This window comes from Sparus aurata, chromosome 16 (assembly GCF_900880675.1).
Source record: "Sparus aurata chromosome 16, fSpaAur1.1, whole genome shotgun sequence".
Classification (NCBI taxonomy): domain Eukaryota; kingdom Metazoa; phylum Chordata; class Actinopteri; order Spariformes; family Sparidae; genus Sparus; species Sparus aurata.
This window is the reverse complement of record NC_044202.1, coordinates 9,067,575-9,093,662: the sequence shown is the minus strand read 5'-3', so window position 1 is coordinate 9,093,662 and position 26,088 is coordinate 9,067,575. Positions and strand designations below refer to the sequence as shown.

General features: G+C 41.7%; 1 protein-coding gene across 3 annotated transcripts in view; it reads right to left on the bottom strand.

The window, feature by feature from the left end:
- The window catches only part of mta1 (metastasis associated 1), a 45,337-nt gene extending 19,520 nt beyond the window's left edge, over nt 1-25,817 (bottom strand). Inside the window, exons 1-4 of one of the 3 annotated variants that reach the window (XM_030391579.1) lie at nt 25,799-25,817; nt 25,360-25,476; nt 13,628-13,695; nt 9,997-10,090 (exon numbers count right to left, since the gene is read on the bottom strand). In XM_030391579.1, the coding sequence (XP_030247439.1) occupies nt 9,997-10,090; nt 13,628-13,695; nt 25,360-25,387 (190 nt within the window). In that variant the 5' untranslated portion in view covers nt 25,388-25,476; nt 25,799-25,817. Of the gene's footprint in view, nt 1-9,996; nt 10,091-13,627; nt 13,696-25,359; nt 25,723-25,798 lie in introns of those variants that run through there. The other 2 variants (XM_030391581.1, XM_030391582.1) reach the window with 2 other exon arrangements.
- Between the last annotated feature and the right edge of the window lie 271 nt (nt 25,818-26,088).

Here is a 26,088-nt window from a genome sequence, read left to right as displayed (position 1 = left end):
GCGAGGAGAGCGAGAGGAGGAGGCAACGCCACGCAGAGGGAAAAGCTGGAGAGAGCGGTGGAGAGACGACGGAGGCGAACGAGCGAGCGGGAGAGAGGGAGAAAGAGAGCAGTCAGTACGTGCTCCAATTCATTTGGAGTTTCATTAGAGGAAGCGAGACAGAAAGAGGGAGACGGGGAGCAGAACAAAAGCAATCAAGGGATTTTCAGGAGAAGAGATGTGTGGCCAAAATCAATAAGAACTCCTTCACTCCCTCACTCCGCCCGGCACTCAGCAGACACACCATCAGGGCGAAGCACGCACGCACACACACACAGAGCTCGGGCTTCACTCCATCTTCTGCCACGTAAAAAAGCAACAAAATATGGACCGAGATTATTAATAAAAGAATAAACAAACACACGTTTAAATGGGAAGGGGAATACCGTGCGTAGTTGTGTTACAGATGCATCCTGTAAGATGTGTGATTTTTCCTTACATTGCACGCATAAACACGTCTTACATTTACCTGACGCCAACTGTAATTCACTGTACTGATGTTGCTGTAGTTAAACAGCAGCGTTGCTCGTAATGAGCTCAAAAGTGCTGCCAGTGTTTACCCTACGAGGCACTGCTGCATTAGCATAAAAATCTATAACGCTGCAAAACCAAGCCAAATTTAAAATTGCAAGAGGTGTGTATTCATTTTGAGGGGAAAAAAAAAAAGAGCCGTGCCGTACATACATGACTGCATTACTGCAAAATAAACTGTCATTTAACTAAAGGATGTTTACTTGTTTTCTTCTACAGTGTACTGATAGCCGATCAGTCGAAACCTTACATCAGTGATGCAGTAATTGCATTACAAGTATGGAGTTAAGAGTTTCTTTCCCATCTACAATATTGTCATGGAATCCAGTACGTAGAGATGCCTTCCATGGCAGAAATCTGAGGTGGTTTAGGAGATGCACACCAATAAACTTGTTGAAACTTTAATTAATAGTTTGCAAAAAAAAAAAAATGGGCGACAAACATGGACAAAGTGTTTCCGCAATTCCTTTTTAACTCTGATGATTTATGACTCGGCGAGATTACAGTCGCCTGACTCAACAATGAAGCCTCCCAATCATAGATAATTAAAGGTAATTAGCGAAGTGACTCTAATTCACACACGTAATAATAATAATTCACGAGCCCATTTGCTCTCACACACTCAGGCTGTGAATGACATCTTGTACAATCTCTGAAAATGGGGCCATAAGTAATGATTTTTGTCACTGCTAAGTAAGCTGTGTTAGGGCTGGGCGATATTGCCTTAAAATAATGTTGCAATGAACAACATATATCTCAATACTTTGAATTTATGATGTGATCATTCAATCAAACAGGCACCTGCTGAGCTTATTGTTTTTAACCCTATTAGAGGAAGGAGAAGATACAGGAAAAGCTGTGATTTAACAACCAGTTCCTGTGATGTCTTTCTTGAAGAAATTCGTTTTTAGAAACCGACAATAAACGAGGAAGAACGGCTCTATTCGAGGGCAGAAAATGAAATACTGTTATATTTTGTCTCCTCTCTATATTCACACACACACATACATATACATATATATATTCACACACAAGATAGATAGGCACACACACACAGAGAGATAGATAGAGAGAGATAGAGAGAGAGAGAGAGAGATAGAGATATATATAGATAGTAGCGAGATAGATAGATAGAGAGAGATATAGATAGTATATATATATATATATTATATATAATATATATATATATATATATATATATATATATATATATATATATATATATATATATATATATATACATATACATATACATATACATATATACACATACATACATACATACATACATACATACACTAAATCTATTGCATATCAGTCATTTCTGGATAAGGCATCTCTTTCACTCGTGTGAGTAATGAATAGAGAGGGAAGTGTCTGGCACGGATTGTAAGGCGCTTTGAGGCAAAAAATTTGATCCGTCAGTTTGTCTTATATACGGTGTGAGTTCTTGAATACTCTGCTTCTGTATGCACATATCCATGAATTCTCACCCACACACACAGATGCACACACGAGCAGCATTATGTAGTGCTACATCAGTTGGCTGGCCCCCCTTCAAACTGGCCCCTGGCTGTTCCTCCTCGAGTGGCAACTCAACTCGCCAACCTCAGTCCCTCTCCTCCTCCGAGCCAATCTCCTGGCAGTGCACCCACACCATACTCTCTACAAATTGCCTCTCCATCTCACCTGTCCCGGCCAATTATCAATTATTGATGAATGGGTCGCCTTACCGAGCTGAGAGACCAATGCGGGGAGGGAAAGGAGAGGAAAGAGCAGGCCTGAGGGTGAGGAGAGGAGGTGAGGAGAGCACGGCAGACTGTTATTACCTTAACAAACTGACTGCACTTCTATGATACTATAGTGTGTCGACGACGCAGACTCTGCTGCTCTGAAATCACAATTCCTACTAAAGTGGGGACATCGATTCAGACGGAGTCCTCAGATCTTTAGGCTAACGCACAGCAGACCACGTGTTCGCTACGTCAAAGTTTTTAAATTTTAAAGTGACTCCGTCTTAAACAAGTGCATTGTGGACATTTTTCATTCACAGCACATTCCAAGCGAGGGTTAGAAAAAAAGAGCAGCATAGTCAGGAGGCAACAAACGTGAAAAGTACGAGAGAAGAACAGATAGTGGAATTTAAACATTGCTTTGGATTGTGAGGCCAGTGTTTTATCTACTGGACATTACACTGACCTTTCAACTGTCAACCGATGTGTTTACATGCACCTCAATAATAAGGGTGGTATCAGAAAATGCCTCCCACATGACCTAAAAGATGGATCGGGTATTACTTCACCAGCACCAGTATCCTAACTTCTAGACAAACCAAACAAAAATGCTTGATCCTAATAACGCCATGGCGCAAATGCAATGTGTCTGGCTGGAAAATAGCTCCACACCTCCACTTAGTAATTTGCAGTCTCCAATCTCAAACAGAGATTACTCTGTTGACATCACAAGGGACATTTTCCCAGATACAACAAAGCTTCCTCCGGAGAAACAAGTGTTTTCACAGGCTCACCAGTTCTTTGAAATGACATGTGTAAACCGATTTTAAAAAAATCACTAGGATTCCTCTAGAGCTGTTCCCTAAAAGCTGATGATATAAGTCATCAGTCAAAAAGACCACAAGTCTGCTTACAGTCAACTCTCTGCACATCTGTTTGTTTCAGCATGGCAGGCTGTGAACTAAAAAAAAAAAAAAAAGCGAGTCACAAAATGAACACAAACCACAAAACTAACTATGATTGAAGCGCAATGAAAACGTGGGACAGTGTGACTCCAGTCTGTCGGCTTCTCCGGCGCTCTCCGCTCAGGTGATGACTGTCAGTGAAGTCAGAGGAAACCACTTTTGAACCCGACAGCGGCTTAACCTCCTCTGTGGTCGTCCGCCGTGATTGACTCTTCAGCTGACAGCGCTGTCAGCAGCCCGGCAGGAGAGACGCTTCATGGGGCACCGGGATTTCATAACTGAAGTGCGAGCAGGATGCACACTTTTTCTGGCTCTGACTGCGTGGAAAAGTGATGTTTTCATTTCAAAGATGTCAGGGAAAGGCGGTAAAATGTGAGTCTTCCAGGTATAATATAAGACTCCTGTAGGCTGGTATGGGAGTTTAGTGTTGCGCTCATCTGAAAGACAGCGGAGAAATCTGATTAGCCACCAACTCGATGCAGACTTAAGTAGAAAAGTAATTTCTCTAAATGTAATAGAAAGTAGAAAGTAGTGTGTTCTCCTGACTTCACCTCATTTCTCTCCGATACTGCAGTACGTTTAAACTTTCTCAAAAACATGTTTAAGCTGGCAAGTCATTAAAAGTTTAGTTTAGCAGCGAGGTCAACACATCCCCCAAACTAGATTGTTGCACCTAATGCAAGCATTCTGCACAGAAGAGTATTTTTCACTCAAATTTCCTTTGTTTTCCAACAACAAAGCAGTGCAAAAAGGGTGTTTTTTTTTAGCATAATTGTCCCTATTCTTCCCTACCAAACAGTACAAGTAATTACATTTTTCCAGAATTAAAACAAGTACGATTAACAAGCTGCTCACTGTTTGCCTGCGACAAAGTGAAATCTCTGTTTGCTCCACAAAAGAGAACAACAACTGTGTCGACACAAGACTTTGTAATCATTACTGCTGATAAGGCAGCGGGTCATAAAGCCCTGCAGGAGAGGATGCAAACGAGAAATTCATCCTCTCACGGAAGTGCCGAGTCGCACTTAAACCTATCATCGCTCTGGACAAATAAAGAGCGGTTGCGGGGCCAAAGTGGAAAAACATGGCTCTACTACTGGCAGTGGTGAGAGACTGTCCAGCAAATACGTTTTCTTTTTACTTTGAACCCCATTGAGGTTTTCAAATTAAGTTTTGAATGTTTGTCTGTTTCATGTCATCGGCCGAGCAACATACAAATAAATAACTTTAAAACAAAATCCTCGATAAGAATGAAGTGATTTATCGGATTAAATGGAGAACAGAGTACCAAGCAAATGTTACTACATAATATGATCTTTCGGTATTTCAGTACTTTATGGTAATTTACAATAATCTTGTCAGAACCGTAATGGATTTTGTGTTATTATGGTTATAGAATAAACGTAATTTATGGTGCAGTGAGATTGCTGCTAGACCGCCCCTTTAATACAGGAGTGTGGCTCCCTTTGTGTGATGGAAGCGGGGAGAGAAAACTGTTTTTTGACTGAGTGTGTTGTTAGATTAAAAACATGCTGTGAATTTTGGAAATGATTACATCTGTATTTTAAGATCACTTTAAAAGGCGGGTGTTGGTCCACTTCCAAGCAGCCTCTGGTGCAGTCCAATTGTGGCGAGAACGTGGGCAGACCAAGCGCGAAATTTCCAATAAGAAATATGTGATTTTAGTACAACTGCTGTGGAGTTTCATTTTACCACATGGGTCATGATGATGCAGGATGATGATCACCGAAACTGTCCAATCAATAAGTTAACTACCAGTCTGTATAGCTTCATGTTTACTTCTCTTGGTCCGTTCGTCAAAAGTTGGTATGAACGGGATACGGATCAGAAATGAAATGCAAGCGTGCGGACCAAAAGAACCAAACTACAGGTGTGAAAGCACAATTAGCGTGGCCTTATCTTTATTTGCAACTGTCCAGAAATACGAGGTTAAAACGCAATGACTAGACATGCAAACAAAAAAAAAGAAGAAGAAGCTGCACGGCATTCAAATATTAATTTATAATGTCAACATCAATGAGCTTTAAACTCTTCAGTTCAGCCCAACATCTCAAACAAAGTGATGTGATGCATTTATGACCCACTTATGAGCCAAAGTAAAAAAAAAAAAACATTTTTTTTTAAATGAAATCGACACTATATCAAAATATATTGTACTCAGCTCCAGGCCAGCCTGACCTCATCTGCACTAGTTCCAATTTTGTGCATCAGTTCACCGGAAACATTGTTGTCTCATTTATGGCAGCTCGGGGCCACATCTCAAAAAATGGCAAAAGGTTTGATTCATAGCAAATTCAAACGGCTGTAGGGAGGGGCCCGGGGAGGGAAAATGCCAAGTCCGCCACAGACGGTGACCACTCAGGAGGCTGCTTCGCTCGCAGGGGAGGGGCCAACGACGGAGCTGGAGGCCCTTTGAGGGAGTGCTCGGGATCTCTGCAAGCAAAATATTTGATCAATGACTCACAGCAGACACACATTAAGACACACACACACTCAACTGCCATTCTCCACTGGTCCATAACGAAACTGAATTAAAGTGACGGGGCCCAGAGCTAAGAACTCAAGTCCATCATGCATATAAGAACACACACACATCGAGGGAGAGAGAGAGAGAGCGAGAGAGGCGCATGAAGTGAGGCTGCAGCTACAGAAACACTGACAGGATACAGCCCACACCCATGCGGTGCGCAACCATTCCCGCCATGCATTTTTAACATATTGCAAATGTCTGGAAACCCCTTACCCAAACTGCAGCTGCCAAAGCACAGCCGAAAACCAAGAGGCCTGTATAGGAACAGCCTAAATAAACACCACTCCAGTCAGGAAACATCACCATACGATGCTGCTGGGTTTGCTTTATCTGCTTGTGTTTGACCAAAAGAGCAACAAAGCATGATTATAAGTTAAATATTCATGTGTACTTAATGCTCAGCAGGCAAAAAGAAAACAAATATCCACCCAAACAATGAAAGAAAAAAAAGAAGCCAAAACACTTTTTTTTTTTTGTGTTGAGAATCCATTAGCAGGCTTACATGAGGTGTACGCCGCCGGCAGAACAATCAAAAATCCTGCAAAAGAGGCAGCTCAAAAAATAATCACAGACTTTCTTAAAAAAAAAAGGGGACACACACTGACAAACTGATGCTGTGTGGTCCAACAGAACAAACAATCACCTCCTGCCACGGATACACCCCCAGGCCCCACACACACAATAACACAGTCTCACACGTGTGCACACATTCAAACAGAACACTTAGCAGTGGTCTGTGTGTGTGTGTGTGTGTGTGTGTGTGTGTGTGTGTGTGTGTGTGTGTGTGTGCATCTCTCACACTCACATGCACGCGCAGGCACGTATACACTTCGACAGCCCAAGCGCCAAGATTAAGCCTGCCACACCCAGTCAAAGTCTAGTGGTTGGTTTTGTTTCTAACATGAAGGTTGGCAGTGTTTCTGTTGTCAGTATGAATGGTGGAGAGAGTTAAGTCAAACTGTGCTGAAATTAACCGGCTCTTTAACATTGGTTAGATAATCCTGACCTGCAAGTGTGTCCACAGTGGTCCAGAGAGCCACACACACCAAAAAGGTTGCACGTGCTTTGAATACAACCTGTCATTACAGTCCAGATGTGCAGTGGATTCAGTCTAATCAGTTTGTTTCACTGTAATTTACACCTGTGGGCTTAAAACCCACCATGTCACACAGTAGAAAACACATCTGCAATCCCCTACCCCCCACATCTTCATCAACATCAGAACTGAGGGGGTGGCATTGGACAAAATTTGCAGTTTTCCAAAACAGACAGTTCAACAAGTGAACCTAAATCATATAGCTACTGGCCTGGTGTGTAATAAGAAGCTTATGTAAGGTTTCAACTCCTCTTTGTTTTGTAACTTTCTTCACAACTATCCTGTCCCTTTATGTGTATAGAGCCAAGTGCACTATAAAGATTGTCGCAAAGTGAGAACCATAACCAGATGTGCCTAGACGAAGATCAAGAAAAAGGGCAACTATGACATCAGGAGTGTAAGGGAAAAAAAGACGCTGAGCACTGAGCCTCATCTCTAGGCGGCTGCAGACACTTGCTCGCCACGTGGACCCACCCACCTACATGATCGCATCTGGATTTGTTAACATCATCATCATCATCATCATCATCGGTTTCGAGTCCTGTCATTTACATGTTCAGATTCTTTTAAAAACTTTGAACACACCTTTTTACGTTCTGCTTTTTAAGTTTAAATAAATGAATACAAACATTTTGAAAAAGATTCCAGAGTCCAAAGTTTGGTTTCTCAGATCTGTCTGGAGTGAGCCCTCTTCCCAAACTAATCAATAAAGGATCTCTGAAATAGAAAATCAACCCAGCGTCTCGGTCATTGTGGGAGTTACCTTGGGTATGAATCAGTTAATCATCTTCGTGCACAAAGAAGGAGTGTCTGGGAGTTCGGATCCAGGCTGCTGGTGGTAAGCTAGGTGTGTCGTCTTTGACATGAAAGTGTAGGTGGGGAGAAATTTTAGACTAGGAGACTGGCAGTCCTGCTTTTGACTATGATCGTGTTATGATTTCGCTTCGCCTAATTTTTCGATTAAGAATCGTAATTGGGGACTCCCAAATGATTTCCATTTGGCCCTGAATAGACTTCGGTGTCCACACATCACAAGAAGTCAAATTTTGTATTTGTATTTTGTATAAAAGAAATCCTAGTGCATCACAAAGACTCACCCATGAAGTGTTACCTTACAGAAAGGAAGAGGAGAGAAAAGATAATCAAAAAAGAAATAATTAAAGTGTGACTGGTGAGGATGACTAACAACTACAGCCCAATTCTGCCAGCATGTGCGAGGTGGGTGGTGGTAATTTCCCACTAAGATAATACTAAAGATGGGATGCCGCCCACAGTCAGGTAGTTTTTCCGTGAACATTTGTAGTTTTTTATCAATTCAATTTATCTATCTCAAAATGTATATTCTCCCCGAGGCGAAGTTGTCTTGCAGGTATGGTTTACAATCTAGCAGCCACCTGACAGTTCACCCATGACCCTAACAAATATCAGATCACAGGATTAGGTAAGAAGTCAGCAGCTCCATACAGCGTCAAAACAGATACTTGTTAGACTGTCAAAAGAGGTGATATCCTGTTATGTTGAAGGAAAAAAGTAAAGATCCTGAAATGGGAATAAATCCAGCATCCCTCCCTGCTTCTTTGCTCTTTGAGAAGTGCCCTGAAGGCATCATTTCCAACTGACCACTGGGGAGGTGACCCCGACATTCAAGAATGGCTTTGGCCTTTAACTGACACACTTTTGTTACCTGCATCTGCTTCCCCCCTCTCTCTCTTTCACAAAAACACTCAAACAAGGTAGAGTGAAATATCACGAAGCGCTGTCCCACTCTAGTTCACACCATTTCTGCCCTTTCTGCAGCCTCTCTCACTTAAACACCTGCAGGTGACGTAAATTAAATCCACGAGAGTTCGGGGCTTCAGGCTTTAGGGCGACTCTGGGATTAGGCTGGAGTCTCTTAAGTCCTGTGTTCTTCCTTGGAGTGAGCAGAAGCGTGTCCGCGGGAGGATTTCACTGCAAAGCTGTGTTGAATTTCATGGAAATCAGGAGAGGTCAGAGAATTTGTGAAAACCTGAGTGAAAAGGCACGTTCAACGATTCATTTTCAACCTGCTCATTATGCGGGTAATTGAAGAACTTGTAACGCAAGTAACTACATAATTGTTTGTAACTGCAATGCAGAATGACACCTAGTAGAGTAAACGCTCTACATTAAATATATTTCCAAATCCGCCAGATCCAGGTTTTTAGATTTGTATCCAGATCAAATTATAATCACTCACAGATACCAGCCACCTAAATATGTCCGATATTTTTCAACAAGTTTGAAAATTATTCCTATACATTAGTTATTCCCTAAGAAATAAGTGGAAATGTTGAAGAAACATCCTCTTTCGCAACGGTAAAAAAATTGAGTAAAATAATTCCTTGAGCCGTCCACACCAGATCCACACCAAAACGTTAGTTGGGTCTATTCTGGGCAGAGTCCCGTCCCCTATTCATGTTTCACTGAAAACACTGAACAGGTGAAAACACTACCTCCTTGGTGGAGGTTACAAATGTAATGCGATTACTCTTTGACACAATACCCCTCAACACTGCCTGGTGCGCAGAGCATTGAAGGCCACGCAACCCTGCTTTAAGTAGACTCCATTCAAAGTCTGCCAGCTGTTGCAGATACTGCAGTATATGCTTCAAGCTGAGAGGAACAGCAGCATGTTCAAGTACACGCCACACACCCACGCTTAAACCAGAAAGGCACGCACACACACACACACACGCACAGGTGTCGTCATATTGATACACACAACAGATCGAACACTGACTGCAATCAGGCCTATCAGAGGAGGGGCTGCAGTCTGGACTGTTTCTCTCAGCTCGGCAACAGTCAGTGCACAAACTCAATTTTCTATTGTCCCCTGATAAAAATCTGTTGTGCAAACAAACCTTACAATCAAGCCAAATGACAAATGGAGGAGTATTTTCCAGCTCAGGGTAATCTAGTTCGATTGGATGCGAAGGCACTGAAAACTTTGCGGTGGAAAAGAACTGCAGCGAGGTTGCCTAAAAGAGCCGTTCTAACCCCCCCACCACCACCCTGGTTGCCGTGTTTTTTTGATGCCTGGTGTTACGGTCGGTCACTCACTTGCATGTTTGTCTGCCAGGGCGATGAGTGTGCCGGAGATGTCCCTGCGCCGGTAAAAACACACCACTTTGGCCTCCACGTTCCCATTGGCTGTCTGCAAACCAGAGACAATCGGCGTTACCACGGCAACAAGTGGTGCCACACACAGAGCACCCACACACACACATGCACACGCACGCACACACACACAGATGAAAGAACCATAGATGAGGCTAGTTCTTAATGATGGCTGAAAACACAGTGTGAGACTAAAGCAATTCTCCCAACAAAAAAAAAAATCTCAATAAGTGTTGCAGTTATCAGGACACTGTTGTGTGAAGTCCATTTCTTTCAAGGTAATACGACACTGGTATGTTGGTACGAGGCCGTCTTTAAATCGGGAGCTGCATGTTTTATCGAATGCTACCTAGAAAAAGAAAACTAAAGTGAGCCCTCCCTACTTGAGGTCTAAAAAGCAATGAGGCTCATTTAGTCATCGATTAGTCGCTTTTACTTAAATTTTTACTCCCTACATGTAGGAGAAAATGGAATAATGGAGTTTAAACTGCCATATTGATAAACCGGGATGCTTTAAAGTGTTACTTATAATTGACAATCACATTGTGTCTTATTAGAGGCTGAGCATATTGGATTAGGAAGTCTCTCATGAGCAATGTGAAGGGGAAGTTGGATGGAGAGATGGAGTGAAAATGAAACGCAGCGAAACTTCTTTCTTCACATTCTGCAGACACTTCTTCACATTTCCAATCACAAAGTAATTAAAAATCCACCTTCCCACATTTAAATTTTTTACAAATGCTGCAGTAAAAACCCAATTTCCGCACGTATGATTGTTTTTGATGGCAAATTAAAACCTTTTTTCCCGCTTCTACTAAAGGATGTTTTTAATGACATGCCGAGGACTGTTTTCACATTTGTTGATCAGGTTGGGTTTTTTTGCGGCATGGAACAGATGCGACCGCAGTTAAAATGGAGAGTATTAAGTAATATTCTATTTAACATTTCCTTGTGCATGCTAGTTAAGACTTTAAACCTAACTTGGGCTACTACACAAGGGCATATTAACATGCCAGAGTTAACATATTGAGTCCAGGTGCAAGAAAAACCCCAAAAAAGCCACAACTGTGAACACAGAGGTGCAGCAAGATACAATTTAAACATTCACGACTGAGGCTGATTTGATTCGATTTTAAATAAGTTAATGTTGCGCCTTTTTGGTGACATTTTAGTTACAAAATTACATAAATATTTATTTGTTAAAACCTTAAATTAAACTTCGTCTGCGGCCTAATTAAAGCACAACATAACAGAAGACAACAAGAAAAAGAGACACAGGCAAAAAGATGACCTCAGTAAGCATGTTGGCAACTTCTGAAAGAGTAACAGTATATAAAGGAAAAGGTGCATCCGGTGTAATCACATGGTTTAGCTTTAAAGCAGGACAGCTGATAACAATAAGTTATGGCACACTTTCAGCACGATTCTTTTGGAGCCGATGTTAATACTCAATAAAATAATATATTAGTCAAGGTCAGTTTTTCAAGCAAAAAAGCTGAAAATTCAACAGTTCCACCTCCTCTGTTGTAATGATATTCAACTTTTCTTTCACTTCTCCAATAGCAAAGTTTTTGTATTTAGTCTGAAATTAGTAATCGGCCAAAACAGGCGATCTCATACTAGCATACTGCGCTTTTTATTACGACGTGCTTTTTCACTATTTTCTTCTGCACCAAAAGAGCCTGAGTAATATTACCTGGAGACCTTCATTCATTTGTAACAGCTGCAGCGGATGGCTGTGATCTTAATCCCATGTGTATCTGCCATGTCCAGAATTTGTGAAGTAGAGATTCCACCACATATTACCCACCATAATTTGCTAAACTCAGAGGTCATGTGACACCATTTGTCCAATGAGAATCAACACGTAGGTGATTTAGGGTTGTACTTGTTTTTAAACAGGTCAGAAATTTAAGAAGATTAACAGCAAGTAAAGGCTGTCATACTCAAAGCATCTTTTATTGATTTTTAATAAACTTTTTCATTTAAAGGTTATTACACAGAATGCAAAAAAGTGAGCACAACAGCTGCTGAATGAAAGATATTGACTTGTACACTTCAGACTACCAGCATCAGCTGCACTAAAGCTTTCAGGTCATTCAGTTGAAACTTTTTGCTTTCTGTGTTTTTCGATACTTTTGAGCAGGTGGTTGTGAATTTTCTCCCCTACACTGTTCTGTACTTTCTAGATGTGCATCTTCAACCTCCTGGAGGAGAAATCCAAGAGATCCCTGGGGAGCAAAGAGACTGACAGTGACAGGCAGCATAGAAGGCTCACTCTGAGCTCTGTGTCAATCACATTAAACAGCCTCCATATTATCCAGCACAGGCCTGGGACAGGGGGACAGACAGCAGGCACCTGTAACTATTCTACAGAGACAGGCCTCCACTCCACTCCATTCTTTTTAATGAACAATGTATGAGATGGCAGGCTGGGATGTAACACATCATCCATAGCAACATCATCATTATACGCAGGACAATTCTGTTTATTGCTTTTGTACAGTGTACAGTGTCTTTAAATATTAATATTATTAAGTATGATATTAAGAATTATTATTATTATTATGGGTATTATTGGCATCATCAAGCATTCATATAGTAGACACGTTTTCCATTCTACCACAAGTTAAAAATCTATGAAGCTAAAAAAATAAATGTTTTCATTAATATTCCATCTGCAGATTATTTGATCATTATTTGATTAATCCCTTGACCAATAAAATGTCGAATGTTGTGGAAAATGTGTTTTTTTTTTTACAATTTCATAAAGACCAAGGTGACATCTTCAAATTGTTTGTTTCCTCCAACCAGCAGCTGTAAACCCAGTGATATCCCAGTAACTGCAATACACGACAAAGAAATTCTCCAAATCCTCACACTTTAGAAGCTTGAAGCTCAAAAATGCTTCTAAATACTTAAAGCATGAAACATTTCTTGAAGGATTCATTGTTTTTCAACATCACTGCTAAATACATTGCTACTGTTGATTAACAAATTGATTAAATCAACTAATAATTTCAGGTCCACAGCGGACAAATGTGGAATATCTTTTGAAAATTCACAAAACAGGATTCAGGATTTTAATTTCTTTTTAACCACACCCAACATTCAATCGTCATCATAAATTATCTGAGAATAAATCTCTTCTAAAAAAAAACATCATTTGAGTTTTAGTCCGATTTAAAAAAAATCATAAAAAAATCATACTTTAGGGGTGCAGTGAAGAAAACACAAGGCAGTTCAAATGTATGGTAAATAATAGGTTTGAACAATGAATCAGAATATGATCAGAGTGCTGCAGAGAGGCCTTGACTACAAATCATTTGTGTTTGGTACAGACCTCAACAAAAGTCACATAATCGTGAGTCGAATAGTTTCGTTTTTAAGTGAAAATTAAAGTTCTCATCATTCCTACTAATTTTGTATCATATCGCAATCTCAATATCTGTTCAAACAATTCAAAATTGATTTCTTTCTACCAGCTTGTGCAGCCCAGTAGAACTGATCTGACCTGTTCTTCATATCAGAGGTGGTCTGATGTACAGCTGTCAGATCTGTGACGCACACTCACCTTGTTCAACTCCTCTATCCTCCTGATCAGCAGTGGGTTACTGGACGAGTTCTCAAAATAAACATAATCTGCGGGAGAACATAGACGAGGAGGAAGAGAAAGAGAAAGAGCAGAATGGAAAGAGAAAGAGAAAATGTCAGTCAGCATTTCAGGGTCATCCAAATGTTCAGGGTGATTTCTAGTTGGACCAGGCTACGACAGCATGATTAGTCAACGGGAAAAGTGCAACACAGACATCCACCAAATGTTGGTCCAACTCTGTTTCATTTCATACGGACAGGATCCAGCTGTAGTTGGGAGGTCTGACTGAATGAGACGTCGACACACACAGACAACAAATCGGCCCTCCAAACCTTCCATTCAGACTGCAGTCTTGTATTTCCTCATGCTTTCTTTGTCTTATGGCTCCGTTCATTCCCCCACCACCACCCCCCTCGTGTGTGGTGTTGTTGTTGTTGTTGTTGTTTGCATGCACGGTGCGTCTGCATCTGTGTGGGTGTGTGTGAGTGAGAGACCGCAAAAGCTTCAACACGCATGTGTGACTTTACTATGCATTCAAGCGTGCATGTGTGTGTTTGTGTGCGTGTGAGTGCGTGTGTGCGGTTCCTGGCATGGCTCCAGGCCCATTGGAAGGCTTAGCTCTCACCAGGATGTCCCCACAGGCCCCAGTCTTGGTAGGGTGCCTGGTCTTAGCCCTGCATGTGTCTTGGCTGAGTGCTGTCAGATTATACCCCACACTTGGAAGCTTGCCTGGAGGTGGAGCTATCCTCCCTTCACCCTGAACCTCCCCCTCTCCCCTCCCCCCACGCTCCCCGAGGCCCCCCCGTCTTCTTGACCGACGAGGCCAGAGATCGGACGAACTTCCAGCAGCGTACCCGCGATACGCACTGACTCACGCCTTTATCTCCTGCACCTCCTGTGTCCAACGTTAACTGGTTTAGACATGCACACTCAGGACCTGCACTGACATCCAAATCTATCCTGCATTAGTATTACTGCCAGAGTTAAAGGAAAAATCCCCCTACACATGCTTGTAAAACAACTATCTGTAATGTCACTTGTATGTTGGAGCACTTGAGAATATAGAAGGCTGGGTTCAAAAAATTCTAATCTATCTTCATTTGAATGATCTGATATTGATTCATACAAATCTGAGATTGAGCTTTTAATATAGGTTATGCCTTTTCTCATTGATGCGTTTCAATTAAACCACATCAAGCACCAAATGCAGGTAATTCTTTTTGAGCTTCTCACAATATACGTTTACAGATTGTTTCATATCATCATAATTTGAGTATTTTTTGGTTCTGGACATAGCTGCAGTACTAAAGTGCAGGATCAATCACTAATTGAGCTGAAGCTAACCATTTTGTCATTATCAGATAATCTGCTGGTCTTTTTTTTGGTTGATTGAGTTAGTGTTTGACTGTTAAAGATTTTCGATTTGTTATGATATAAAACAGAGAAAAACAACAAATCCTCACAGCAGATGATCTTGACCGGCCCCAGAGAATAGCTGTAAGATAGTTGAAATGGAGAAAGAGGTTAATTTTCTTGTTCTGCTGTCCTGTCTTGGAGGATGCAGGGGGTGTACTATTAAGTGAAAAGTCTAATATGTCTAAACTTGTTTGTGTTGGGCTGGATGATTATGAAAACCTTGAGTTGTGCTTCAGGAAGGGAACCTTTGTTTGCAGCAGATTTTATTTGGCAAGCTCGGGAGGGAAGGAAGAATATCTAGTTTTAGACCGAGCTGCAAAATAACCTTCAATTCTGTCATGAGATGAAATGTTTGACGACAGTAACTTGTCTTGTCTTGAGGGTTGGGCATTTCAGGTGCAAAACAAGACAAAGATGTGAGTATTATCTTTAAGAAGTAACAGAAACAATTGATTGAATAGTTATCTGGTTAGTTTCTTTTGATAGAACTGATTCAGTTGTAAATGTTACTTTTTTTTTTTAAATTACCTCTCACTTCTCTCGTTTCCCAGTTGACTTATTTTCTGTTTGGTATGCACAAAAGGTATGGAAAGATGTACAAAGATATATTTTTGGCTTATAACATTTTGCAAAAGTGTTTATGTTTGAGTAGCTAAAAGGTGACTGTAGGTGGGTTTAATAATTCCTAATATTTTGGATGCGCTGCACACCACTGAATGAAAAGTTGTACAAAGATGTGAGACTTTCACACTTCCTCTTGTGGGTTAACCAAAGCAGCAGCAGCACTTCAGAAAGCGTGTAGAGTGTCATTCCTGTAACAGCTTCTTCTGGCAACCACAGGCACATATTCACTCCTCGACATCGCTTTGCGACTGGGAGACATCGTCACATCGTGTCTGTCTGCTCTTCACCCTGTAACAGCTTGTTACTAGACTCCACTGCCACTGTGACATCTCCGTCCCGCTGCTGAATATCAAATAGTCCGACTTGAAATTGAGCTGCACTGGGACAGAAGTGGAAGATATCAGACTAGCTCATTTTCTAAAGCACCAGGCTGGAGGTCAGAGGTAAAAAAAAAAAAAATGGTTTGTGACTAGTTCTGATCACCGGATTGGGCAGAGAAACTGTCGATTGGGGAAGTGAGTGAGATTTTGTCTTCAGTGAAGAAACACAGCTGAGATGCCCTTGACTACAGCTAAAACAGTGTGTTGATTAATGAATTAGTCAATCCTAAGAAACTTCTATATTCCTATGTTATGTATTGTCAAATCTCTCATTTTCAAGCAAACATGGCCAAGCATTAGATGCTTTCAGCTTCACCAAAGCGAGAATTATTGAGTATCTTTGGGTTTTTGACTGTTGGCCTTGCAAAAAAATAGCAACGTGTAGATGTCACTTAAATACATCACCTTGGTAGAGACTTGAAAAACCAATAAGCCCTGAATTTAATTCCCACTGGCCAACAGTGAAAGATCTTGCACTGCTGATCAATATGCACATTAGGAAGGCAGCAAACTAGGGTTGGGCTGATATATGATGATCGTCCATCGCCAATGGCGTGACAATCAACTTCTATCACCAGAGACCACAAAAGGGAGGGTGTCCCCTCAAAGCTGCCATAAGGCAAGAGTTGTTGGCATCTGGTTACATGTGGGTAAATTTTTTTTTAAAGTTTGTTGCTGCTCAGTGTGCCAACGTTACATCTCCATGTACCAGGTCAGTCAGGTGAACTCAAGACAGCTACTTAATGGTAATGGTGTGTCTTTTCTGTGGGATGCTGTTAGTGTGTCTCTTTCAATCGTGCGGTTGCAGCAACTCATCACATATGTAAAGCTGTAACCAGAGCATTTGCCTGGTAAATTACTTAAACGGCCAATCAAATTATCAAAATTGTCGTTGAGTAATTCTCCGTCAATCAAGAAATTGATTGATCGACTAATGGCCTAACTCTTTCAACATGAATGTGAATGTTCATACTGGTAAAAACTGGTAAAAAAAATATGTCTGCTAAAAAGAGAAGACACTCCCTGGACACATAAAGGTAAATAAAACTGTCAATGTTGAAAAGAGCCCTCATCAAAAACTTGTTTGATTCTCTTAAACCGCAGAGAGACATGTTGACGTTTAAATGCGGCCTTCAGTGCTCACCAGCTCTAAGGGACTCATTAATCGTGAGCCAAAATGCGTCATGACCATTTCAAACTGAAGCAGAGCCACATGTCCCCATTCAGTTCTGGTGTGGGGTTGGGTGTGAATCACTGTCACACAGTAAGACACTTTTTTTTTTTCCCCTTTCTGGTCAGTGACGGCACATTTCTCCCAGTACATTTAGAGTCAGTGTGAAGGTGGGATATTGGACACAGTCTTCCTTTTTCCTGGCTCGCGATCATAAGCGACCGAAAACGGAATCGCTTTAAGTGTCCCGTCCTGTTGCCTCCAGAAAGAACGAGTGAATACGGGAAGAAATTGGTTAAGAGACAGTCAAGAGTGGGTTCTTTGAGTGTTGGAGTTTCCACCATGTGAGGAGCCGAAGCCTGGTAGAGAGCGAACTCAAAATGAGAGCAACAGAGAGAAAGAGAGAGGGCCTGTAGGCACTGAGCAGCGTCACTCAGTCGCTCCCGTTTCCCATCAGCCCTCCCGCCGCCTCAATCCGCGTCTAAACCCCCTCCTCCTCTCTCCCACTCTCCAGCCTGTGCTCCCGGTGACGGCCAATCGGCGGGCTCCGGCGCCGGTGATGTCACGGTGCAGTCGGATTTTGTGAGAGCCAATCGAGGCATGTTACTGAGCCCCAAAAGAGAGATGTCTGCTGGGCTGATTCAAACCAGGCCAAAGAGAGACAGAGGGACAGACAGACGCAATGATGAGAGAGGGAAAACATGAGATAACTGATGGAGCGAGATGCATGGACAGACAGAGAGAATGGAGACTGGCCGACAGTCTAGCAGACATGTTAAGTGGGAAAACGAATTAGTAAGAGTTCAAATAAGAGCAAAATTATTAAGGTTTTAGAGGTTGCTTTCTTAATTAAAGTATGCCACCACCTGTTCCTACTTGAAAAAGTCGGAAGAACGCATTACAGACAGCTGTAAAAGCAGGTCTTTGTATGGTTTGGCGTCGGAGTGGATGAAGTCTTCAGCTGTCTATGCCAAAACATGAAAGTTGTCTGAAGATCAATTTGAAGTATAAAGGTCTGAGTCATTGTTACACGAAGACATGAGACAGTTGTTTCATAAGTTAAGGGCTAGTCGACACATACACGCGTTCAAAAACGTTCTCCGTCCACTTAAATGTTTCAACACCGTATAAGAAATAATATCCACACCAACATGTCTGAAAATGCATATCACCTGGCCATTCATGCACACATGAAGCAGATTGTACACTCTGTAGTTAGTTGCTTAGTTACAGAAAAATAATATGAATGAGGCAGGAAAAAAAATGTCAGAGAATCCAGGATAATGGTCTCCCATCCATCAATGAACAAACTCAAATACTCCAATATCATAACACATAGTCTGACTTCACTTTTGCCAATGATGCAACACTGATATGGTCCAATTAGGAAGCGCCACCCCATTTATGTGTGTGTATGTGTGTGTGTGTGTCAATGGCCAAAAAGAAAATAGAAAAAGCTACGTTTAAAGAAACTAAATGTGGACCGGGCCCAAGAAGGTTGTCATAAGTGAAATTTTCATCCTTATCCTTCGCCTTAGGGAAATGGTGACGAGCCCTCTGAGGGTCAAAAGATGATCAGCAAAACATTTGATGATTAAATTTCTTCTGCTTCAGTCTTACTTTTACTACATGTTACATCTTACCTATAATTTTTTTAATCTTTGCTTTGTTAAGATAAAAAAAAGGGTGTTCCTGTTTGTTCTTTCCGATATTGGCTTTATTCTAGTGTGTCAAGTTAAGTTACTGCTGGTGAAATCCCAACATGTCCTGGTTCTGCTGCTTTTTTAATCAAAGCTTTTAAACAACCAAATAACGGGAGACCTTTATTGTGAAGAATTCATAAGAAAGGAAACGTGTTTAAAGTAGAATTATCAAAAATCTTAGAAGAGTTTTTACAGCCGCTTATTTCACCTCTACTTAAGACATGCACATCATCAGTTAAAGACACACCTTTAAGCAGAAAGCCCTCTTGTAGTGGGACTACAAACCCCTGCCACGGTGGGCTGACGTGCTAACTCAAACCAAGTCAAGCTGAGCAAGCATGTGTATGGAAAAGCCCCATTAGACATTTGCAATCTGTAATGGCCGTTTGTTAATAGGTCTTGCTTGCTATAAGGGTTACAACACGAAAAAAGGTTGGGTGCAGGTGCTTTAGTGCATCATGCGGCTCATATCGCCTTCAAAAGCAGCAGTTCTACTGCCACGCTGTGCTCCAAAATTTGGTGATCGCCAGATAACATGATCAAGACAGTTCCTGCCCTGGCGCTCCTTGATGGCAGCATTCCCTGCCCTTGCTGCCACGCGATATACAGCATACCAGCGCTAAAGCCTACGGGGAGTGGACCCAGTTCGAGCAGACACAGACGCTAGCAGAGTCAGAGCAACTCACAAAGTACTAAGCATGTGTATGGTCTCAAGTTTGTCCGAGTCAATATATTAGTAAACAAGAATATCACAGTGATGATGAAAGGGGCCAGGCTGAAGCTGTGACAGGAGATGAAGAGGCAGTAAACGGAGAACGTGAAACATCCGCCCACGCTTGTCCATGCGCACATGCCCCCACCACACCCCACACCCCTTATCCGATGCTTACTCACACTCACTCACACTGATAGGTGTGTCTGTTGTCGTGAGCAGCAGCCATGGAGGAGATTATGGCTCTGACTGTTATAGTATGGACAGAGGTTTCTATGGTAATGGAGGGGATTTTAATCGTCTGGATCAATCTCCCACCTCGTTTTCACAGTCTGATATCACTCACTTTCACTCTAACTGGCATTATCAAGTGAGACGCAGCTGCACACATCTGTTTAGGGTGAGGTCCAAAGCAACTGTTTATAAATCCATCCATCCATCCATCCATCTAAACTACTGGTACCTTTTGTCATTTCTGGCTGAAGAAGGTGAACATCCACTTTGAGACAATAGATAAACATCTTTAATTTAATGTTTTGCCACTCTCTTCTGACCCTGAGGACAATCTAGATTGAAAACCAGAATGTGAAACATAAATGTCAGAGTTAATCTGTTTTAAGCAGAGAGGTATTTTGATCTCATAAACAGTGGCAGCAACTAAACTACCACAATACATCTGTCTTGCACTTGTGTCGCAGCCACCACGGCAGCTTGTTCTGATTCAAATGTGATTCATCAGCAAACGTGCTGAGATTTTTCCACAAAACTTCTCTCTGAAACAACGATTTTGGGCAGTTTTGTACGACCAGATCTTAAATTCCAAATAGCTGAGGTGGCTTGAAGACGCCACAAGGCCGATAGCTCGCAGCAAATGCCGTTTATTGTGACGGATGTGTGTGCAGTTTGGCCTCTAAAGAAATGTGATGATGGGGACACTTTGTTGACTGAATCTAATAGCTGTTATGCATCTCTCTAACTGACCGCCCTGAACTGGGCACAATGGCAGCAAGTTTTACTTTGCAAGTACACCCACCAGACCTGCGCGAGAGGAAACTGCCGGCGTGGGAAATTAACACAAGCCACCAACCAAACAAAGTGTGGGCTCCGTCAAACTTAGTTGGTTTGTAAATTAGTAAACACTGCAGCACCTTTAAGCAGGTTCTGAATCATAACCGGCAGCGAGGAGAAAATCTGCACCAGCCAAAAGAAATGTGAGCAAGTTTGTCACTTTTTAAGCTAGTAAACACTACAACACTTTTAGCACATTCTGTACAAGGGTTGTCACACTCCAGCAGCATCGGTGCAAGTAATTATTTAAAAAGAAATCTTCGCAAGTTTCTAGTCGTAAAAATAAGAGTCAGGTGCCCGTATGAAGACAGGTTTTACATGCTGCAATCATCCTCATGTGCTCCTCCACTGTGCAAAGATATGAGAGCCTGTGACGTTCCCTAAAATGTGGTTAACAATCTCTTGAGGCAGTTTGACAATAATCTTTATTGTCTAAAATGACATCCGTGTACTGAAACAATAATCTTCACTGGAAATGTAGTAATTATAAATTACCCCAAGCATCCTTTTTCTGCATCATCATCTCTCTCGAAAAAAAAGAAAAGAAAAAAAAGCTTCATATATCTGCAAATATCAAGACTCCATATAGGCTGATATCAATATATCTGTAATTGGCCAATAATATCAGCAAACAGCTCAGTCATACAAATCAAGTTCTTTTCTTCCTAGTTACTCATTCAAGTAAAAACATTCTTCTTTATGTTACTTTTCCCCAACTGCAAAAAAAAATAAAAAATTACTGATGCTCTAGAAAAGTGTGGTAACTTTGGAGGATACCCACTTGATAAGTTTAAGACTTCATCACCCTTATTTGAGCAGGAGCAGTTTGGCGGTGCAGAGGAGGTGCCGATGCAGAGGGCTCCAGGAAAAAAAAACAGTTTTGCTGTCACGCTACAAGGCATCATCCTGCAAGGTGCTGCACTGGTCATCAACAAACACACACGCACACATTCCTGGAGGATTACTATAAGAAATGGAAGCCTCAGTTCTCCTGTTTACCTCACGACCGTCATGGGGAAAGATGAAACTGCCGCCGCCATGATAACTTACAAGATGTTCAATCCTGCTATGAACTTCTGTGTTCTCAACATATCTATTTATTTGCTCATAGTCTAGTAAGTCATTTTAGTCTGAGCAACAAGTCTGCAGCAAGTCCTGGTTATGCTTGTTTGGAGTGTCAGACGTTTTAACTTGTGTGGACTTTGCAGAAAAAACTCTGGTCTAGCCTCTCATCCCATCCCACCATTAAGATGAGAAGACTTATGATATAGCCTATACTTAGCTACCAACACTTTCCGGTGTATGGGGAGGAGGAAGAAGCACTGCAGGCACAGGAAGAGTGGCGTGTGGCCTGCATGATAAAAACAAAGACATCAGGGCCTATGGAACCAGCCTTTGTCCACGGTTCATTTAGAAGGGAAGTCATTGCTTTTCCAAGACGATGCTGCATTGTCTTGCAAAGTGGCGGCCATCTTTCCCATGCTTTGTTCTGATGTTGGGTTGAATTGGTCTCAGGAGAAGCTTCAGTCAATTATGAGGCTTATTTTCGGCCTAAATTGTGCTCGTTTTTGGTCTAAATTATCTTTGTGACTGCAGAAAAACAATTTAATGGTATGTTTATTCAGTAATTTGATTTTTTTGCATTGTGGTTTCGGATTAGTTTAGGTCATTACCCTGTTTTAATGTTTACATTTCTTCCTACCAAGGACGAACAATAACTTTATCTTGCAAGTTTCTTATGCCTTATTTAGTCAGGAAGTCTCATTGAGATCAAGATCTTTTTTTGCAATGGAGACCTCTAAACAAGATTTACACAAAGTCACGACAGGAAAATTCACTGACTCAAAACAACTGTAACACCCACACAGAGAGCCACACTAATTAAAACAATAGGACATATTCTTAGAAATTTAGGCTAGTGAAACTTTAAAGTCTCTCAGAGGAATGAGTGTCTCCAACTACATGATGCGTCGCAGCTTATTCCAGCAGTACAGTCCCAATTAAAATGGGTATTAACAGTATTCAGTTGCAAAATTATTATCATCTACGGCCACAGTAAATAGCATTGGGCCCATTATTGATCCTTGAGGAACACCTTTATCGAACATTTGGGGATTTGACATGAAAGCAACAGCAAGAACATTTTCAACTCCATCAGAGGGTTGTGATTACAACCAGGGTTCGACTGATTATCAAGGCCGATATTCAGCATTGTTCCAGTCATCGCTCTCGTGCTTCTTGTGTCCAATTGCCAGTAAAATAAATTAATCTAAAAATGCAAAACTTTGGCTCTGATGTGTCACTCTTTCTCTGTCTGCGCCCACACACATGCATCACAAGTAATAGCCTGTCAACACAGTATCACAGTATCCAGTAAAGTTATCATATAAATGTAGAGGAGTGGAAGTATGAAGTAGCAGAAAATGGAATAACTTAAGTATCTAAACAATGTATTTAAGTACAGTACTTAGATACACTGCAGTTAGTGACATACCATTACTGGTTCTTTTGTTTTTAAATGTTTATAATTAGATTTTTATTGTTCCTGCACATAAATATTGGTGCAGAATACTGTTAAACAGTCTCCTTGTGTACTTCGGTATTAGCCCTGAGAAAAATACAAGGGTGGATCCCTAATCAAAAGCCACAAAAGGGAGTCTACATAACAAATGTTGTGATCAGCAGTATTAAAAGCCTTGGACAGATCTACAAAGAGTGCTGCATAGTGTTGCTTTTTATCAAGTGACTTAAAAGTGTCATCCACAACCACAGCTGCCGCTTTTATTGTTATTAAGTCCAGGAGCAGATGTGATTTAACCAGCGAGTCTAGGATTTGGGACAGGCAGGAAAGCTTGGATATTGTGTAGGTTGAGTGTTAGGCAGGGGTTATGTGAATAATTACATTTGTTTGGATTAACTTAAAGCAACATTGCAAAACCTCCCGGTCACATCTTGAGGTCGTCGAATACTGACGTCAGTGTGAACTGTCAGTATTTGTTAATTTCAGGGAGCAGACTCAAATATCAAAAGCCTTTAACCAGGAATTTACATTTTGTTGCTTTGATTTCGGTTCAATGTGCAAAGTGGTAGGGGACAAAACACAACATGTTAAAGCTACAAGGTAGACAGAGAGGCAGAGAAACAGTCATTTTTACTTTCTGCAGACAAGACACTGAACTGGTTAGCATCTCCGTTGGACAGATTGAATAGGCGAAGTAAATCCAACATTTGGCTGATGAAGTGTTAACTTTCTGCCCCGCTCTGGACATAATCCTGTTCTCACTCGGGTAGGCCTAGTTTCATTTGACTAAATAAGAGGGCTATGACGTTCTCTACGTGCTATTTTTGATGCAGGTACCAATTGCCGAGGAGAGCCACAGCGTTCCTGATTCACAAGACAATTGTCAGCGATGCTGGGCAAATATGACTTCAGAATGTAATCAGTCACTCGCGCTTTTCCCCCCTCGATCTCCCGTTGCCACGTCAAATACCCAACCACACTGGACTACGATCAGAAATATGAATGAAAAGCAACTCGTTGATGGAAACATAAGTGAATTATCTGCTTTATCGCTCGCCTTCGTGTGGGAGTTATGACACTTTATCAGCCAGAAACGGAATAAAATGTCATGTTCAGTCAAAGATACTGCAATACTGATTATTATTTGTTTGTAAAGGATCTGATATCATCCTTTACTGTCCTTTCTTTTGTAAGGTTCCATCCTTTCTCGCATCCAATGATCCAGGGAAGCCCCCCCCCCAAAAAAAATAAAAACAAAAAAAACAAAACAACAAACCCCTGCCTTATTGGAACTATAATCTAGCTGCAGTGCCTATTTTTTTACACAGCACTTACAGGACACGAATCAGAGCAACATAAGCAGAAAATGAGTGGGAGGGGGGGAATCTTAATTAGGTATCAACTGGAATTGCCTGCACAAATTTAAGAGAAATTAATCACGGTTAAAGATGGGAAGCATGCAAAGACATCTTTTTTATCCCCAATTTCTCCCCCCATCTCAGCTTTGGCACTTAAGAGGTGGCCATTAACTTTTTCTTTTTTTCCCCTTCATCCCAGTTTCTTTCTCTGCACTTTTTCCCCCCTCAGTCAAAAAGCATCTTTCTCGATGCTTTCCCAGCAAGTCTTAAATGGGGTTTTCCGTCGGTCAGTGAATAACTAATAATGTTGGTTATCATTGTGAAAAGAGCGACCGGGCAGCAGTTGCAAAAAACTTTTACACCGTTGTTACCTTAAAGATACACAAAACACAATGCATGCGACGTTCAGGGACGCCCATTGAAGTAGTTTGCTCGGGATCACCGTTAAGTTCCAAACAACGCACAAAAGAAGCGAGGGAAATCCGGCAACGGTTTTGAGTAAGCGAACCCGCTACTCTTCATCACCATCCTCCTCTTCACACAGTCACCATCATCATCATCATCTGTGAAGCACAGGGCTCTTTTAGCTTAAAGGCGAAATAATAGAAGGGGAAGGGAGAAAAAGACGGGACCACGCTCTTGTAAATACACGAGAAAGAAAAAAAAACAGAAGACCCGCGGCGAATCATGGCGAGTCCGACGTTAAAGACATTTACAGGGGGAAAAGGTTGGTACAATGTTGAGCCCCGCCACCTTACCTCCAACCCGGTACATGTTCGCTGCCATGGCTGCCCCCGGTCCCTGGCTTCCTCTCCAGGTAGAGGGGTGGCTCTCGTCTCTCTCGCAGTGCCGGAGCTGTGTTAGCACTGCCGCCGCTGTGTGTTGGAAAATGGTGGATTGATCAATACGAAACAGACGAGCAGAGGGACCTTAAAGAGACAGTACACTCTCTCGCCACGGCTTGAAAGTTTAGGTGCTGGATGGATGTGACAAACCCGGGTGAACGTAACGAGAGACCGGGTTGTTTTGTTTTTTTTATGTCTCCGTGTAATCATAACTTTTGTAAACCGCTCGCTGGCAGGACAGCAGCTTGCGACATTAGCTTAGCTAGCAAGTCCGGCGTGTGACGTCACTGGCGCGTCCAACAAAACCAACAACAACAAAAAAACAAACAATTAATGTAGTTAGTCAAGTTACCCGCGTGGCTGATTAGTTAACCTCTCGTGCAAATGCCAATTTTAATTGAAAAAATAAGTGAAAACAGCACGAAAAACGGGTGGAGAAAGTATCAACAAGTCCATGTCAGTGCCTGGTTCGGACAATTAAACTATCGCGATACTTTAAAGGTGAGGACCCCCCCATAGGTAAAGCGTTTGCTTATTAAAACACTTGTTTACATCTGGGGAAGTCAGTGCAGCCTACCAGAAACTCAAGCATCCACCTCCCATCCCCTTAAACCAGCGCTGTGATCCCAAATCCCTCAGCTC